Raw genomic sequence first — 19,817 nt, 5'->3', positions numbered from 1 at the left:
AAAAGGGGTTATGCCTGTAACTGAGCTCATGAGGGAGTTTTGGGCTATTTCTGCCCATAGTGAAAAACGAGACCAATCAGTTGGGTTATTATGGCAGAAGAGTCTCAGGAATTTTCCTAACTCCTGGTTCATCACTCTCTCTATCTGAAACAATGTCTTCCGGTATACAAAAAAAGCAGAAGACCTGGTTAAACAGAGTCTCTGCTGTCTGAAATGCATTGGGGATAGAGGCAAAGGGCACAAAACGGACTCCACATGAGAACCGGTCAATGGCTGTAAGGATTGTGGTATAACCTTGAGATTCAGGCAGGTCTGTAACAAAGTCCACTGCTAAGTGTGATCAGGGTCTGACAGGTATTGGTAATGGGACTAGTTTACCAGCGGGTAAGGTCTTGGGGGTTTTGCATTGAGAACAGGTGGAGCATGATGCTACAAACGTGTGTGAATGTGTTTGTTCATAGCTTCCCACCAATATTGATTGGCTAACAATTGTTGTGTACGGGTCTCCCCAGGGTGGCCAGAAGTGAGTGCAGAATGGGCCCATGTAATTAGCTGAGTGCGAAATTGGTTAGGTACATAGAGTTTTCCTGGAGGGCACTGATCAGGAACATTAACATTAACCAAGGCTTTCTTGATCTCATCATCGACCTCCCAACGAACAGAGGATATAGAAACCTCAGTGGATAAAATACGTTCAGATGTGCTCTGAATGGGAACTTTAAGTATGAGAGCCATGGTAAAGGTCTCTTTCAAAGTTTGAAAAGCATTTTCGGCCTGTATATTCCAAATTAGCTTCTTGGGATTACCTTTCAACAAGGAGGTTAGGAGAGCAGCAATGCTACTGAAGTTGCGAATGAACATGCGATAGAAATAAGCAAACCCAAGGAATCTTTGCAGTTCTTTAACTGAAGAGGGAGTGGGCCACTGAACTACTGCCTCTACCTTTTTATCATCCATTACCACGCCTTGAGAACTGATCACATACCCTAAGAAAGCAACAGACTGGAGATGGAATTCACATTTTTCACCCTTAACAAATAAATTATTTTCAAGGAGACGTTGGATGACAAGGATGTCATCAAGATAGGCAATGACGTATTTACCTAAGATGTCTCTTAGAACATCGTTAAATAAAAGTTTGGGATACATAGGGGGCGTTACAGAGGCCGAAAGGCATGACTAAGTACTCATAGTGCCCCCTAGTGGTCACAAAGGCAGTTTTCCAGTATTTAACTGTTCTAAAGGTACTGGCACTAGGGGTAGAGAATAAGGGTAGGCTTTAGTAATCTGATTTAAACCTCTGTAATCAATACAGGGACAAAGATCTCCGTCTTTCTTCTTTACAAAGAAAAAGCTGGAGGCTACAGGTGAGCTGGAGGGTCTAATGAACCCTTGTTCAAGGGCTTCCTGAATATAAGTATCCATGGCTTTTTATTCTTCTTGGGTTAATGGATAGACTCAGGCTTCGGGAAGTACTGGATTATCTACAAGATCAATAGAGCAGTCGTATGGGCGATGTGGGGGCAATTGTGTGGCATTGTTCTCATTGAAGACCTCTTTGAGGTCTGAGTACTCGGGGAATGTCAATGGGAATGTCAGTATTAGGGCTCTCAACTGAAGTGGATCGGATGGAAACTAAAGGGGGTGAAATACATGTCTGAAGGCAAAAGTCTGACCATTTCTGTATTTCATGTTCAGTCCAGGAAATCGTGGGATTGTGTTTTTCAAGCCATGGGAGACCTAGGATCAACTCGCGTGAGTCAGGTGATCCCTCAGAGGATTCTGGGAGATGGAGTCTGAGTGTGCCTCAGAGCCAGAGGGATGTGTGACACTCATGAATGCATGTATTTGCAGTAACATGTATAAAAATGACAGGTGGAGTCGTTTTTAAAAGATGGTGGGTTATTTAGTACTATATTATTTTATATGGGATTTTTATTCAAGATTTTCATAAAAAACAGGTCATGTTCAAAAAAAGCATATAAACTAAAAATAGAATAGAAAGTAGATCAAAGCTGCAGCAAATTATGTTTATTGATGGGCAGCAATATAATCGACAATCACAATTTGTTAACTAGAAAATGTAATTTTTTTGGATATTGGCTTGACCTCATTGTGAATAAGCACTGTTTATCGCTACATCCACAAATGCACAAATATACTGTTCACAGCGGAAGCCATATGCCAACAATGTCCAGAAACACTGCCGACTTCTCTGGGCTTGAGCTCATCTGAAATGGACTGATGCACAGTGGAAATGTGTATTGTAGTCTAACAATTCAACCTTTCAGATTGTTTATGGAAATAATGGATGTCATGCTCTCCAGGCCAAAGATTCCAGATTGTTACCAGTTCAAAAGCCCGGGTCTGTCATGGTTTGGGGGGTATTACTACCCATGACATGGATAACCCAAGTTATTAATGCCATTGAAAGACTGAAGGATACATATACATTTTGGAGCAACATATGCTGCCTTCTAGATGACATCTTTCTCAGAGATGTCCATGCTAGATAAAACATCAAATATTTTTGTACTTTTGTACTTTAAACAGGTGAAACAGAATTTACTGCTCTCTGTTTTTATTGGCATTTCACATACTGCCCCCACTGTTTTGGAACTGGTTTCACACATAACAGTAAGTCATTTAATGCCAGAAACAACATATGCCTATGAGTCCTTTTGAAATTACTTAACAAAGCTTTGCAGTGTTGGGTAAATATGTAATGATTTAGGTCTGCAGTTTTCACAATGCCATTACCTAACTATATTAGACTCCTGGCTCCAGTACTAAACTAAAGATGCAACTTCAAGTCAAGTCAAGTCTAAGTTTATTTATATAGCACTTTTTACAACAGGTGTTGTTACAAAGCAGCTTTACAGAAAAATCCAGGTCCAAGCCCCCATGAGCAAGCCAATGGCGGCAGTGGCAAGGAAAAACTCCCTAAGAGCAAGAGGAAGAAACCTTGAGAGGAACCAAGACTCAAAAGGGGAACCCACCCTCCTCTGGTCGACACCAGACAGCAAACAGCATTAGTATAAAATATTACAATACAAAACGAGGAAAAACAGGTGGAGCAATGGTCAATTAGATAGTTTGAGTTTATGCAGCAGCAGCAGCATCAGGAGGGCCAGTTCATGAAGGTGAGGTTTGCACAGTGTTGTACTGCGTGAAGCTAAATGGTGGTCAAACCGGTCCAGAAGGCTGAAAGGGTCCAGAAGGCTGGCAAGTATTGGGCACCTGATCAAGGCAGGAGAAGCAACAGCATCAGACCGCACAGGATGGGTAGTTGTTCAACTTGGCAAAGAAAAGGAAAACACACAGCGAGTTAATTCTGTAAAGAGTGACTGATCACAGATTACAGTATTAACAGAGAGCAGCACAGACTCCGGCAGGTTTAGCCTAACCAAAAGGGAGAAATCAGAAAGGTAACAGAGACATGAAGGTCCCTGAGATGTCAGCGTCCCTCCACTCCACCGTCAGGAAACTTGAGTGAACGCGTGAGAGCGGCGGGACGACAGCACCAACACTCCAAGTTTACCATAATACTCCATGTCCATGAACCCCCAGATCTGCACCTTTTATATAATAGGGAAAGCTAATTACCAAAGGCTTGACTAAACAAGTAAGTTTTTAGCCTAGACTTAAAGACTGAGGCTGTGTCTGAGTCCCTGAACACTGACTGGAAGATTATTCCAAAGTTGGGGGGCTTTGTATGAGAAGGCTCTCCCTCCTGATGTAACTTTATTAATTCTAGGTATCAATAGTAAGCCAGCACCTTGTGATCTAAGTAGGCGTGATGGTTCATAGTATGAGTGAAGTTCACTCAGGCACTGAGAGGCGAGTCCATTTAGAGCTTTATATGTCAGGAAAAGAATTTTGTAATCGAAGCGAAATTTAACTGGCAACAACTGTAGCTTTGATAGAACTGGGCTGATATGGTCAAACTTTCTAGTTCTTGTAGGGAGTCTGGCTGCAGCATTCTGGACTAACTGAAGCTTGTTAAAGCTTTTGCTGGAACATCCAGACAGCAGGGCATTACAGTAATGTAGCCTTGAGGTAATAAATGCATGAACTAGCTTTTCTGCATCCTGTAAAGATAATGCATTTCTTAATTTAGCATTATTGCGGAGATGAAGGAAGGCTATTCTAGTAATAGTTATATGTGCATCAAAGGACAGATCGGGATCTATTGTGACACCAAGATTTTTTATAGATGAACCTGACGCAACCTAGAGATTAATAAGTGTTTAAGTGGTACTTCAAATACCATGTCTTAACTGATCAACTGCATATAGATTAAGGGGAAAATTGTGACCATTTGATTTTTTCAACCTGATTTTTCACCTTTAATATACCCAATGACGTGATAATTTTTGACAGGAAATGGACATTCTGTGTTGGTTAAGAGAATGTAGTGTGCAAATAACAGTTTGCTCCAACTGGTCCCATCTGGCAAAAAGCTGTAAGGAGAAATGCACAAGCAGTCATAACAGCAGCATCCATCATGAACAAGATGCTGCGTAAGGGTCAAGTCAGGATAGAGACTGCAGTCTGTGATATGAAGTGTAGCGTAGACACTCACAGCATGCAGATTCAGTCTGTGTGGGGAAGCAGCAGAGAGTCTATTTGCTGTTTGATAAACACTGGCTGTGTGGAATATGACCTTCTTACCTCATGATTCAGTTTCACATTAGTTTCTGCAACACAAACATTTATCAATCATTCACACACACCTCATATTCGAGAAAGCTGTTTGAGGTCGCATCCCCTCTCAGTGTTTAATAAAACTGACTCTAGAACAGACAATAGTAGAATACAAATGCAAATAAAAACAGAAAGCAGTGACTTCTAACCTACTTTGACATGTATTAACAAAACAGTACAAAACCAGGAAATGTAATTTTTTTTTATCTCATCAACCGTATTCTTTTTGTAAATACAAGCATATGAAGAGTTACAAGTACACCCAATGAAATATTTAAGTTTTTTGACATGTGTGTATATTAGTATTTGATCATCATCTAAACAGTTTGTACAGATAAACATTAAATAATAGAGCAAAAACAATGGAAATTTGACTTTGCAATCCTTTATTTAAAAGTAAATTAACTAAGATGTCTTTTTGACTGTTGACAAAATAAGTACACCCCTGGCTTCAGTAAATGCTATTGCCCACTTTTGACATAAACAACTTTATTTCGGATAACTGTCTACCAATTTCTGGCATCTACCAGGAGAAGGTTTTGGCCATTCCTCCATGCAGAATTCATTAAACTGTGCAATATTTGAGGGGCTTCTTGGGCCACAGCAATTTAATGGGACTCAGATTTGGGCTTTGACTAGGCCATTCCACAACCCTCCATTTCTTCCTTTAGAGCCATTCCTTGGAGGATTTATACAAGATATTTGTATATTTGGAATCATTGTCCTGTTGGGAGGTCCACTTCTTCAGCTTCAAACTTCTGGTAAATGGGCTGCCATTCTCCTCAAGCACTCTCTCACATGACTGCCAGCCCAAATCCGATTTTTGGTATATCTAGATTGTATGCAGATTGATTTTTGATAGCCTGGGCAGCAAAAAAACAAAAAACAAAACACAAACAAACAACAGCAACAAAAAAACACATGGAATCCTGAAAGATATGTAAACATTTTGGAGCAACATATGCTGCCTTCCAGACAACGTGTTACAGCATGGCTGTGTAATCAGAGAGTGAAGGGGCTAGACTGGTCTGCCTGTTAGCCAGACCTGTCTCCCACTGAAAACATTTGGTGCATTATGAAGCACAAAATTTGACAACTGTGTATGGATGCACAGCTGTATAAATAATGTCAGAAAAATTCTGTTTTCAAAACTAGATTAGTTAGTGTTTTCAGTCCCTGTACATTTACTAAGTGCTGTTAAAAGGAATTTGGTGTTTTTGTACTGTTTTCAGTTTAATATATGACATGAATTTTCTAATCACTGCTTTCTGTTTTTATTACCATTTCACATACTATCCCAACTTTTTTTGAATTTACGTATATATAAAACTGTGTGTGCTAAGTTGTGATGGTCAAAGTGGCAGAAGCAGCACGGCTAATGCAGCAGCACTTTCTGAATGTTCAGTTTATCTACAGGAGTCAGTGTTAGATAATTGAACAGTTGGGCCAGTGTGAGCCAGGTCATTTGGCGGTAGTGTCCGCTTAAGTCCAGGCACAAATGTTTTATTCCTGACATTCTGTGTAATATCTGGCCTACTTAGACATAAATCACTGGGCCAAATAACATTTTTGAATGAAAACAGATGACATTTCCATAATTTTGTCCTTTGAGGCCATGTTTTCCTGAAACAGTCCATTAGGCCCCACCAAGTCCAGCAAATTCCTAGCTTTAGCTTAGATGTTTCTGTTGGACTTTTTCCCGCTCTGGTTGCTCTACAGGAGAAGAACATACATTTAAGCATAATAAAAATTCAACATCATTAAGCACCAGTGGTAAGCCTAGTAATTAGAGCTAGGCTCTCAGTTTGGGTGAAAAATGCAACACGTGGTCAAAAAATATTAAAACAAGAAATGGAAATGCTAATGCCAGTGTCATTATGATCAGCTTCTCCCATATGTAAATCTGATATATAGCAATATATAGTTTTCAAATACACTCAACGGGCACTTACTAGTAACACCTGTACACCTACTCATTCATGAAATTTTGTGATTATGCGGGAGATGGGCCAACAGCTTCAGAGGGGCTGTTCAAACGGACTGGTTTGAGTATTTCTATAACTGCTAATCTCCTTGAATTTTCACAAACATCAGTCTCTAGACTGCACACAGAATGGTGCAATAAAGAAAAAACAATCCAGTGCCCAGTAGTTCTGTGGATGGAAACACCTTGTTGGCGAGAGAGGTCAATGGAGAATGGTCAGACTGGCCACTCTGTACAATTGTGGAGAGCAGAATAGCATCTCAGAATGCACAATACATCGAACCTCAAGATGGATGGGCTACAACAGCAGAAGACCACATCGGGTTCCACTTCTGTCAGTCAGAAACAGAAAGCTGAGGCTGCTGTGGGCACAAGCTCACCAAAACTAGACATCTGAAGACTGGAAAAACATAGCCTGGCCTGATGAATCTTGCTTTCTGCTGAGGCACACAGATGGTAGGGTCAGAATTTGGCACCAACAACATAAATCTATGGATCCAACCTGCCTTGTGTCAACAGTCCAGGCCGGCTGGAAGTTGTGTAATAGTGTAGAGAATGTTTTCTCAGCACACATTGGGTCCACTAAAACCAATAAATCATCGCTTGAATGCCACAGCCCATTTGAAGCACATTTGCTGACCACGTGCATCCCTTCGTGGCCACAATTTACCATCTTCTAACATCTACTTTCAGCATGATAATGTACCATGTCACAAAACAAAAGTTGTCAAACTGGTTTCATGAACATGACAAGTTTAGTGTTCTTCAATGACCTTCTCAGTCACCAGATCTAAATCTAATAAAACACCTTTAGTATGTGGTAGAACGGGAAATTCACAGAATCTGCAGGAATGTCATGATGCAATCATGTCAAGATGGACCAGAAACTCAATAGGATGTTTCCAAGATCTTGTGGAATCCATACTATGAAGAATTGAGGCAGTTTTGAGAGCAAAGGAAGGAACTGCCCAGTATCAGTATAATGCTCCTAATAAAGCTCTCGGTGAGTGTATATGACTAAATAAATTTACATGCTGTCGGTGTCCCCCGGTTATCTTAATTTTTTGCAATTTTTTTTTACTTCATTCAAACAGTATCTTTACACTGTGTCACATTTAAGTTTGGCTGGGCTAATAGAAATGCTTCAAAATTTGTTGGATTTAAAATCTCTTTACATTAAATTACATTAAAAGAAAGTCTCCTGTAACATTGCCATTTAAGAGATACTTGTTTTTTTTTCAGACAGTGAGGATATATGCATTTGATGGATTTCTGAATTGGTCATTTTCAAATTTGGGACATCTCTTTGTCAGACTCTTTGTTCATTTAATCAGCACCACTTACCATGTAGATGCATTTTGTAGCATTACAATAGACTGTAGTCGATCTGTTTCTCTGCATACTTTGTAAGCCTCCTTTCACCCTGTTCTTCAATGGTCAGGATCCCCACAGGACCACCACAGAGCAGGTATTATTTGGATGATGGATCCTTCTCACACTGCAGTGACGCTGACGAAGTGATGGTGTGTTAGTGTAGTGTATGCTATGCTTGTACGAGTGGATCAGACACAGCAGATCTCTCTGGTGGAAATCTGTAACTGCAAGCAACATGTTTTGTGTTTGTGTTAGTTTTGCTTCAGACCCCTTCCCCATGTGGATGAATCTCATGTTTGCAACCTCATTGAAAGAGAAATCAAAGATAACTCAGACAAAAATTTGTAGATGAGATGTTTTTAGGATGGAAGTGAGTCATCATATCTTCGTCAGTGTAATGTTTGCAGTTGAAACCTAAACATTGAGATGGACCTTCTTTTTGAGGCTGTGTGTGTGATGTTAATACATTAAGACTCAGGATGCATAATTGTGCAACATGTAAACACAGCACTACCCAGAAGATTCTGATAACTTAGATGAGCTTTGCTACTACACGGGAGATTTTTCATTTTTCTGCGTAACTATGCCCAGTCTGGGCACAACCAGTCAGTTCTGGGATTTAAACCCACAACCTTATGCTCACTGCTCCTAGTGCTAGGCTACCCTGCCCCATCTGAAAAGAAAAAGTGGTATCATGCCATCTGTATTTACTGCCCATCTCTGTTTACAGTACAGAATTTCTAAAAGCTCTCTTTCGTTTTGATTGTGCATCTCAAGGGACAATCACTGACAGAATAAGTAGACAAAACAACAAGGCAACTCCTACATTTGGGCATTTACTACTACGTTGTTATGTTTCCTTTGGTTAGAAAAGCAGAGGAGATAGTCATCTTGAACACTTTATCTGCATGTATCCCTAACACAGGTCAGTGTTTGACCAGTGCTTGAAGTGTTTTTGCAATAGTTTTAAGTGGTACAGAATCAGGAGAATTGTTGCTTCAACTGTAACAAAAATGGGGGAAAACATAAGACACTTAAAATACAAATATGTTGTGCACGACTGTTTGTCCACTCTTGGCCAAACAACACAACGCGCAGGGATAGCTTAGTGCATGTAGAGCTGTGTTAAAGGAAAATCTTTCCCAAAAGCCAAGTTATTTTGGCTTCTAGGTTAAAGGAGCACTCCAGCCAAAAAGGAAAATATAACCATTACTACTGAACATGCCTGCTTACGTCCTCTAGCAGTGCCACAATAATTCTACTAGTGACATTTTCAGGTTTAAAGTCTAAGAAAACCCCTTCCGATGATGTGCCCTGACGGTGAGAGGAACTTTTGAAAAAATACAAGTGCTTTGGGGCAGATACATGTGGGCAGACTGTTTGAAATGTTCGTTCCTCTCTAGCTCTAGCTAATGCCTGATAGTTAAAGGTACTGCTACGAAGCCTAATATCACATCTGTATTTCTGAGCTTCTACATCAGTGGATTTCTTCACCACTGTACCACCTCAGTACCTTTAGTCAGGGAACATAATTGTACCAAAAATCCATTAAATTATATTAATAAGTTGTACTGACCCCACACCACACTCCGTCTCATCTCCAGGCTTTTTCATTGTTCTGTTTTATAACATTAGGTTATGAAAAGGTATAAATACATACTTTTCACGTGGGAAAAACTTATTTAAGGTACACAATAGGACCTTAAAACCACTGTTGTACCTTTGAGGGAACATTTACATTGTTTTTACCTTAATGAACAAAAAAGATACCTGCACAGAACCTCTAACAGTGTGCTGTGCTACTAAATATAACATAATATGACGAATAACTTATTATATGCTAGTTTTAAAGCAGAAAGCCCCTTTAAATTCATCTGACAATTAATACTTTGTCTTTTTTGGCCTTCAAAAGGACGATTTAATGCTGAAATAATAACTTTCCAGTTTGAGTCATGACTTTTAAATATCTTGAAAAATTGTCCTTTTTGTTTGGATCAAATGGGCTTTTTATGGTTGAATGGATGAAAGAACACGATCTTTCAAAATGACCTGTTCCTTTATACAGCAGATGAAATATTCTAACAGATATAGATAAAGCCCATCTGTCTGAGCGTGCTATACTCAACTTTTCTTCTATTCAAGTCAACAACAATATAAGACTGATGACAATGTACGTCCGTCCTAGTTTGATTTCTTTTCTCCCACATCTAAAGCAGTATGGATCCTAAAAATACTGCTGGGAGCTGGTATGTACAGCTGTGACAATGTGGACATTATTTAAAAGGGGATTCCCACTGATTGTTCTGCATCATTAACTCTTTACAACGTAAAGAAAGTCATTCAGAGTGGTTTGATGTGAAATTCTTTACAAAGAATTGTTCACAGTGGGGTGAAAGGAACAAGTCTAAAATGGTTAATCCCTCACAGAAAGTTAGAGACACCGAGATTAGGTTTGACCAAAACTATATTTTAAGGCCGAGGTACATACAGGGAGTTATAAAGCAAAATAGTACTGAAAGAAAACTGCCATCATATAAAATAGGAATACATATAAATAGTTATATGCATTATATAAATGCATATAAAACCCAGAAGAAGTGTATAGGTTACTGGTCAATTTGGATAGCAGGTAAAAAGCCTTTGTAAACATCTCAACAACTGAATGGTGCAGAAATTCTCAAAAACTTGTGGAATTCCCCTGTAAAATTCCATTCTGAAACAAGCCCTGTCCCTGACTAAAATAAGTTAATGGTGAGATTTTAGCAAGATTAGCTATTTGCTAATCTTTGCAAGCTTAGATTGGCTGATAATCATAGCAGTTCCATTTACTTAGATTCATGTACAGTACAATTTTAATGGATTTGTAATTTTCCAAGCATTTTAAAATGCTCATATTTTATATGATTCTCAAGAAGGAAATCTTCTTCATTTCCATTTTAGTCATTAACAATTAGTTCTTGATTCCTTTTTGCTGGGGTTAGTTTCACTCTGTGTTGATTCGGCTCCAGGGCTGATTTACTGTTTCTCACACCTCTTACTTTATAGCTTTGGTACTTAATTTTTAGACCAAAAAGATCAGAAAAAGAGAAGAATAGTGTACCAAACATGTTTCAGTGCTGAAAGATGATGGATGTACTTAAATGTTTTGTTGCAGTTCTGTAGAGAATTGAGTTCTTTAAAGAACTGCAATAGAAAAACACAATACGTCTTAGTATATCTTAGTACTTGATGACTTTCTTACATTTTTAATGATAATTCCTTATATTTGATGAGAAATTTATGGTGGCGTTGTGTTTATTATTGTGGTGTGCTTATACTGCTCCATTATTACTTGTATATGATCGGCAAACGCTACTCAGCATTCGTACCCCTATGGTGGATTTCTGGGACCAGAGTCCGGAGGGACAGAGTAGCTTTTATTCCTGGTTTTCATCTCCCTGGCCCTGGGAGGTTTGCCGCTATCCCTGCTTTATCCACAGATGCAAGAGGCGTAGAAAAGGGGAAAACGTGGAGGCGTCCTACTGAGACTAAGGAACTGTTCGGATGGCAAAGTGGGCTTATCACGGCATACGCCGTTTGTGCCCAATGGCCACAACTCCCGAGCAATATCTCTGCGTAACCTCGAACCGGTTTTACAACTGGCTGGTACCGGTGTTTCCTGAACAGCGCACTATACACCTTCAACCTCGGCTGAGACTCCGAGCCAGAAACAGAGGAGTTAATACTCTTAATCACAGAGCACTGGATGTGGGAATGTTGGGGTGTAGGGATCGCAGGACTGCACTAGTTTATGTGTAGCGTGATGGTTCAGAGGCTGAGTTCCCCTCGAAAAGATCAGGCGGGGCTCCAAAGTTCGACTTGCACACACGTAATGTTTTATTTATACACAAGCACGCAAAAAGTGAAAGAAAAGAGTGAAAGCATAAAATAAACGGGTTGCAGTGCAACTAAAAAGACTAAGACAGAAATTGATTATTTCCAAGCATCTAAGCAGTCCACTACGGATACTCCTGGCTAGGCGTCAGCCAGGTTGTGCCGGCGGCCGCAAGGCCATATAGACACATCCTCTCTCCTCCCCTCAAATGAATTCCACCCCCTTAACACCCTAGCCCCGCCCCTTCTGGTTAACCCAAACCATTCCCCAGGGCTAGTGAGGGGATACACAAAACAAACAATAACCAAACAACTTCAGGCAAATAAACACAATACAAAAAATACACATGACAAGAAGCTTCCTATTACCGGTAATCACACTCATTTATATTAATTTAGTCCTAACCCTTTTCTGTCTCTCCCCACAGGTTCTCGGATCCCACCTCCCCCCTTCTACACACAGCCGTGGGCTCTACCGGCCAGTATAAGGGAAGCCCTGGAAAGCGCCCGCACTCCCCAGGATCAGGACAGGACAAGGTAAGTATATCTTCTATGTACATTTTACAATAATTTAAGTTTCACTTCAGTCATTGTCCCCCTTTTTATGCCCCGGTGTCCTTTCACAGTCTTGGTGATGGGACAGATTTACTGACCCCATCACACTGGAACACACACCGTTACTGCAGTCTCAGTCTTTGTCAATCCATATGGCACTTGTAAATGCGCGCTCTGTCCACAGTAAGACGTTTATGTTAAACGAATTATTTACTTGTCATGGTTTCGACATGTTTTTTTAACTGAGACATGGGCCACAGCTGGTGAATCGAGGAGGGTCGTGATGCAGACACGCCCCCCAGAACGCCCATCACGTGACGTCAGGGGCAGGTGGGCTTTGGAGTGCTAAAAGCCACAGTAACGTTGCTGAGTACACATAACTACGACGGTGTTTTAGGGCCGCTGTTAATAAAAATAGTAGACTTTGAGAATAAAGTCGTAATATGTAGAGATTAAAGACGTAAAATTACGAGAGTAAAATCGCGATATTTCGAGGATTAAGTGCTAACTGTGGGGGGCTGCCATGGGGTCTCGGTTGCTGGGCTGGCGACTGTGAGGATGCCGAGCGCGCCGGATTTCCTCACACTCCTGTCTCCTTGTGGATCGATCATTTTGATCATCATTCTCATTGTCTGTGAAACTTCATGCCCTCTTTGAATGGCGCGGAGATGTAGCACCCGATGGCCGTGTAGACGACCCTGCCTGCGATTCTCCTTCAACAATACAGACAGGCAGTTTCCTCCGAGTCCGTCTGGCTCTTTATTCTAAATAAACACAGTTTCCTGCTCAGCCGTTTCTTAAACTAATAACAGGCTGGTGCTGATGTGCAGGAAAGACAGGGAGACTGAGTATTTCTTTATGGGTGAATCGATATGAAAGTATAACTCGAACAACTCAACACCCATTATTTAACACCAGGTGCTGCCTTTGCAAAGCCTTTGGCCACATTACTGCATACCTTTTCTGGTAATATCCCACTTTAATGTCGTAATTAATATCGTAATATATTATCATCTAAATATTATAACTTTCTTCTCAAAATAAAGATTTTATTCTAAAAATGCGACTTTTGTCACGAAATATTACGACTTTATTCTCAAAGTCTACTATTTTTATTTTTATTCGTGGCCCTAAAACACCATGCGAGCGCTTTCATTACAGATTATGATGTCGGTAAGTTACTGTTACATTAACATTTAACTACGACCTTAAAACTTGTGGAAAATAAGCACATGGTTGCTTGATAGTCAGCAATACTCAACCTTGCCAGAGTTATATTGTGCAAGCTGGCAGCACCAGGGCAAGAGTTTTGCTTCTTGGTGATATATTCATGTCTGCTGCCCTGATAAATATCAGGTCAATGATTTAATGCAGCTACTGAATTCTTTCAGTTTTATTCAGCATATTTATGAACCCACCCATGTGCAAGGTCACACACTTGATTTGGTGCTTTCAACTGGTTTTTAGTGTTTAGCTCAACATGTACTGCGCACTTCCCTGCTGCTGTTTTAGGGCATTGGTCAAGATATATTAGTTCGCCCACGGCTAATGATTTTTCCAGAGCCTTTTCAGACAATTTAAAATCGCTTAATGATGGTCAGGCTCATCATAATGTGGATGATTTAGTCACTTCTTTTCATCATAACTGTTCAGCTGTTCTAGATACTGTTGCTCCTATGAGATTTAAACACTTCAAAAGTTCAGCCCTGGTTAAATGCAGCCACTCAGGAAATTAGACAGCTTGTAGAAGAGCGGAGAGGTAATGGAAAAAAGATAGACTGCAAGTAAGTCTTGATATTTTTAAATGTTGCCTGGTTGACTATCAGCTAGCTGTTAAGTCCGTCAGGGAGGCATACTTTTTAAACATCATTGCTAAAAATTGCAACAGACCTAAAGTTTTGTTCAGCACAATTAATACTTTACTTAAACCTTCACCCGAGTTTGGACTTGATCCTTCTCCTAGCTTATGTGAACAGTTTTAAACTTTTTTGTTGGAAAAACTGAGACTATTAGGTCTAGCTGTGTTTAGAGTTTCAATCTCTGAATTAACAGATTTAGTGCTGAACACAAAGCCGACAAACTCTCCAATTGATGTTATGCCCCCACATCTGGTTAAGGAGACATTTGATATTTTAGGACCTTCTCTCCTGAATATCATTAATACCTCTTTAACCACTGGTGCCATTCCAGCCTGTTTTAAACATGCAGTGGTTACACCTTGCCATTTTTTTTTTGCTGGAAAAGGTTGTATATTCTCAGTTTTTATCATTTTTAAGTAGTAATAGAATTTTTGAGATTTTTCAGTCTGGTTTTAAGGCTATGCACAGCACTGAATCTGCCCTCCTTAAGGTGAAAAATGAAATTGCTTTCTGTTGATGAAGGAAATTGCGCCATCCTCATGTTACTGGATCTAAGCTTTGCTTTTGATACGGCTGACCATGACATACTTATTGGTCACCTAGAAAAGTGGGTGGGGTTACAGAGAGGAGAGAGAGAGGCCCTGAGTTGGTTCACATCTTATCTTAAGCACAGAACATTTTCAGTGAATACTGCCTGCTATTTCTCTTCCTCTGCTGATGTCTCTTGTGGCATTCCACAAGGGCCCATATTAGGGCACCTCCTTTTTTCACTATACATGCTACCATTAGGTGATATTATTAGGAAGCACAATATCAGCTTTCATCTTTATGCTAATGATATACAGCTTTACCTTCCCATTAGACCTAATGACAATGGCTCTTTAATGTCTCTCAGCAGTTGTCTTGAGGACGTTAAGAGGTGGATGGCTGTCAATTTCCTCCAGCTGAATGAAGGCAAGTCAGAGGTTATTATTTTTGGTGGTCCTCATCACATTAATGATGTCTCTAATTGCCTTGGTCATTTGTCCCGATGTGTCAACACTTCTGTGTTCTTGGTGTTATCTTTCACTCGGTCCTCAGACTTGATAAACAAATCAACTGAGTGGTAAGGAGGAGCTTCTTTCAGCTTAGAAACCTTGCAAAGCTTAAGCCTTTTCTCTGTTTTTCTGACATAGAGAAAGTTATTCATGCCCTCATCTCCTCTAGAATTAACCACTTTAATTCTTTGTATATTGGGATTAACCAGTCTCAGTTGCAATGCTTACAATTAGTGCAAAATGCAGCAGCTAGGTTACTGACTAGTACCGAAAAAAGAGACCATATTACTCCAATCCTTGCTTCACTTCATTGGCTATCTGTCCAGTTCAGGATACAGTTCAAAGTGCTTTTTTTTAGTTTTTAAAGCACTTAATGGTCAGGGCCGTATGTTGGAAGTATGCTTACTCTCTGAATTAACAGATTTAGTGCTGAACACAAAGCCGACAAACTCTCCAATTGATGTTATGCCCCCACATCTGGTTAAGGAGACATTTTAAAGTACTTAATGGTCAGGGCCGTATGTTGGCAGTATGCTTACTCTCTTTACCACACAGCGAGCTTTGAGATCATCCTTGCAGAAACTGCTGGCTGTTCCTAGGGCTCATTTGAAGCTTAAGGGTGATTGTGCATTTGCAGTCTATATGCTCCGAGACTATGGAACATTGTCCCGCCCACTATTCGCCAAGCACCTTCAATTGCTGTTTTTAAATCAAGACTAAAAACATATTTATACAAACTTGCATTTGAGTAGTCAGGGGCTGTGGAACTCAAAGGGGAATTCTGTCTTAAAATTCTATCTTAAAAAATCTGTATAATTAAGTGGTTAAGATTAGTAGTGGGTGACATGCCACTTCATCTGGTACACCAGTTGAAATTCTTTTTAAGGTATTAGTTTTGTCATTACCATTACACCAGTATGCAAATAAAATATTTACTGAACTCCAGCAGCATCTGACACTCATAGATTCAAGCTCAGGTGTAAAAGACGCACATATGAGACAAATGACTTTCGGACGTAAAACAACAATCAGCACTGTTTTGCGCTCAGAGAAGCTGCTGTGGGCTTTACATACGCTTGCCTTTATCTCAGTAGGGTTGGAAAGCAGTTTACTTAAGCATCAAAATGGTTTTATTTTTAAAAACATACAAAAAGACAGCTTTTATTAGCTTTCTGGCTGATGCCTCTAGTGATGCTGGCACAAGAAACCTTGAAGGGCTGATAATGAGGTTCTCAAAAGAGCCAATAATAATAAACACATTTGTGGCTGTGGAGGAGCTGCAGCACAGTACTGCTTTAATGAAAACCTATTTACAGCAAAAACAAAATGAGTTCAGTGAAAGTATATTGTGACAGTGCATGCATGTTTTAAGAAAAAATAATCTTAACTAAATAAATCAGGTTATATGTGCTTATTTATTTTTGAATAACACTTTGAAATACAAGCATTTGTTTGGGACAATAAAAATTTGGTTCAGGACAGTGAATTTTCAGGTCGACTGGGCAAGTTGGGAAAAAATTTTATCGTTGAACCCTGCCCTGGTTCCTTCACTCTCTCCAGGTACTAAACTTTTTTCCTGTACCCCTCTTATCACTGGGTACATTTCAGTACTTTTGGTTAGGGAACATAATTGTACCATAATCGATTGCAGTGAACCCTGCACCAAAAAGGGTGTTGCTATTGTTATGATGTCAAGCGTGTAACAATAAAAGATCGCTTTTTTGTGTTGTATAGAACCATATAAAACATAGTATCCATCAATTCAAGCATTTCACCATGCAGGTGACCATGCAACTCAGGGTTCTAAATAGAACCACTGACTTTACTAAAGAACCCTTGAAGAACCGTCTTTTAGTATTGCATAGTGTATAGTGTAGTGTAGTATAAAGTATATAATATTACTCCACCCACAAAAATCTACCAGCCAAGCCAGCCAGGAGGGCGGGGCTTTCGGAATGCAGGTGGAAGGATAAGCGCCGTGCTGTCCTGAGTGGATCAACAGTGAGTCTCCAAAGCGCTTCCAGCGAGCAGACTTTAACGATGGAAGAGGAGCGGTTGGAATGGTTTTATTTGTTCTCCTCAGCAAATCTCTCGCCTTCTTCTTGTATTCGGAAACTGGACAAGTTCTGCAGCAACTGCGTTTATTTACTGAACACACGCGTGTATCCAAAGCAACTTGGATGAAAAAGTATAGTGAATAATGAATTTCTCAAGCATCTTCGCCACGTTTGGACCCCCAGCTCTCGTGAACGCGTCTCTCTGGAGCTCCAGCAGCCACAACAGCAGCGCTCCTCGCCCTCCTCCTCCTCTTCCTCACCTTCCTCTTCGTGCTCCTGTGGACGTCCTGTTCTCCGGGCGCGAGCCGGGCACCGTCCTCCTCGCGCTCATGTACGTGGCCTCCTTCCTCACGGGCCTGGCCGGGAACGTCACGGCGCTCCTGGTGCTCGGCAGCAGCAGCAGGAGGAGGAGGAGCAGGATGAAGCTGCTGAAGATGAGGAGCGCGTCGTCGGCCACCAGACGCCTCCTGGCCAACCTGGCCGCGTGCGACACGCTAGTGGTGTGCGTATGCATGCCGGCCAACCTGGGCCACCACGTGCACCGCGCCTGGCCTTTCGGCGAGCTGCTGTGCCGCGCTGTTCCCTTCGTGCAGGCCGTGTCCGTGGCGGCCAGCGTGCTGAGCCTGGCCGCGCTGGGCCTCAGCCGCTACTGCGGCGTGCACAGCCCGCTGCGCGCGCGTCACGCCTTCACGGGAGTGCGCGTGGGCGCCGTCATCGCCGCCGTGTGGGCCGTGTCGTCCGGACTGTGCCTGCCCCTGCTCTTCACCAATGAGACGCGCACGCTCGAGCTCCCGGACGGCACGCATTCCGTGACCCTGTGCGTTGAGAGATGGTCCGAGGCCCGGCTGCGCCAGGGCTATAACTTCCTTCTCTTCTGCGCGCTCTACGCCTTTCCCGTGCTCTTCAACCTCGTCATCTGCACGCTGACCGTGCGCAAGCTCTGGGGGGCCAAGGACGAGCCCGGGGCATTGGGCTTCGCGCGCTCGGGCGCGCGCCTGGAGACGCGCAGGAGGATCGCCAAGATGGTGCTGGCGCTCGTTCTGCTCTTCACCTTCTCGTGGCTGCCTCTCTACGTGGTGGACATCTGGCTCGACTTCCACATGCCCGAGGACAGGGGGCGCGTGCCGGAGCGCGTGGAGCACGAGTGGGTCCTGCAGAGCCGGCCGTTCGCGCAGTGGCTCGGACTGACCAACTCTGCGCTCAATCCGCTATGCTACTGCTTCGTGGGCGAGCTCAGGCGCTGCGCCCGGAGACTGACCGCCGGCTACAGGGAGAGAGTGACCAGCCTGTTCGCAAAGGCCAGGAGCTCGCAGAGCAAAAACGGCTGTGGAAGTGACTGTGTGTGACACTGTGCTTGGGATGAAGAGTTTTGACTTAGAGGAGGATTTTTCGAAATGTCTGCATAATTAAAGGGGGACTCCGCCGATCATAATATGGGCATAGTTCAGTGGTTGAGATGTAAACAGTCATACAGAGTGGTTTGTTATGAAATGGTTGCAGAGAAACTTACAGACTCAGATTTCTTCACAATGGTGGTGATAGGAGCCAGGGGTCACTTGTCTACACTCAAAAGGATTTCACCGTGCAAAGAACCATTTAAGCATGCAAATGGTTCTTTGAGTGTTCATAGTTCTATGCTAACTATTCTTGTCTTTACTAAAGAACTCCTGAAGAACCATCTTTTTAAAGAGTGTACCTCAACACAAAGTTCAACGGTTGATGTCTAAATTGAAACGTTTCAGTGCAATGCAATTCTTTTGCGTTTCATTGGAATTAAATTCTCTTTGGATCAATGTAAACAGTTTCCATTCATTTAAATGTACTTTCATTGATTTTGTCCATTTTACATAAACCAGTTACTTAGACAACACAGTTCATTTATTTAATGTCAGTGAACCTACACATGTCTTCTGAGTTTTTCTATGTAATATTGAGAATGGTAAAAAAAATTCTTTGGAGACTATTTTGCCTCACGACTGCATGTAGCTCTCCACCATGAATAGATTAAAAAATTACGTTTTACATCGAAAGCCTACCCTGTAACTATCATGAAACATTGTCCCAGACATCAGGAAGCATATTCATAAGAATTTCACGTAATAATTTTTTGTGAGGGAGCTTTTAGAGGTGACTGTGTAAGTTTCTCTGCAACAGATCGTTTCACATCAAACCACTCTGAATGACTTTGTTCACATCTTAACCATTTAATTATGCAGACATTTTGAAAAATTGGTGGAGTCACAGATTTCAAAGAGTGTTTTAGAGTGATTTGATGATCTGTTGTAGAGAAACTAGAAGGAACCAGAAGTCTGAAGAGTTAGATGTTTTTAAAAGCTTCCTCACAGACAGCATATGAAATGCTTGCAAATAT

General features: G+C 41.4%; 1 protein-coding gene across 1 annotated transcript; it reads left to right on the top strand.

The window, feature by feature from the left end:
- The first annotated feature begins 16,978 nt into the window (after positions 1-16,978).
- On the top strand, positions 16,979-19,285 carry LOC118809200 (QRFP-like peptide receptor). The gene has a single exon (XM_036572279.1). It carries the CDS (start codon positions 17,590-17,592, stop codon positions 18,790-18,792), a length of 1,203 nt encoding a protein of 400 aa, XP_036428172.1. The 5' UTR covers positions 16,979-17,589; the 3' UTR covers positions 18,793-19,285.
- Positions 19,286-19,817: the final 532 nt, after the last annotated feature.

Source organism: Colossoma macropomum, unplaced genomic scaffold, assembly GCF_904425465.1.
Source record: "Colossoma macropomum unplaced genomic scaffold, Colossoma_macropomum, whole genome shotgun sequence".
Lineage (NCBI taxonomy): Eukaryota > Metazoa > Chordata > Actinopteri > Characiformes > Serrasalmidae > Colossoma > Colossoma macropomum.
This window is presented reverse-complemented; position numbering and strand designations above follow the sequence as displayed.

Bases quoted from the DNA above. Each gene is read 5' to 3' on its own strand.
- LOC118809200 (XM_036572279.1), top strand. From the start codon at position 17,590: ATGAATTTCTCAAGCATCTTCGCCACGTTTGGACCCCCAGCTCTCGTG.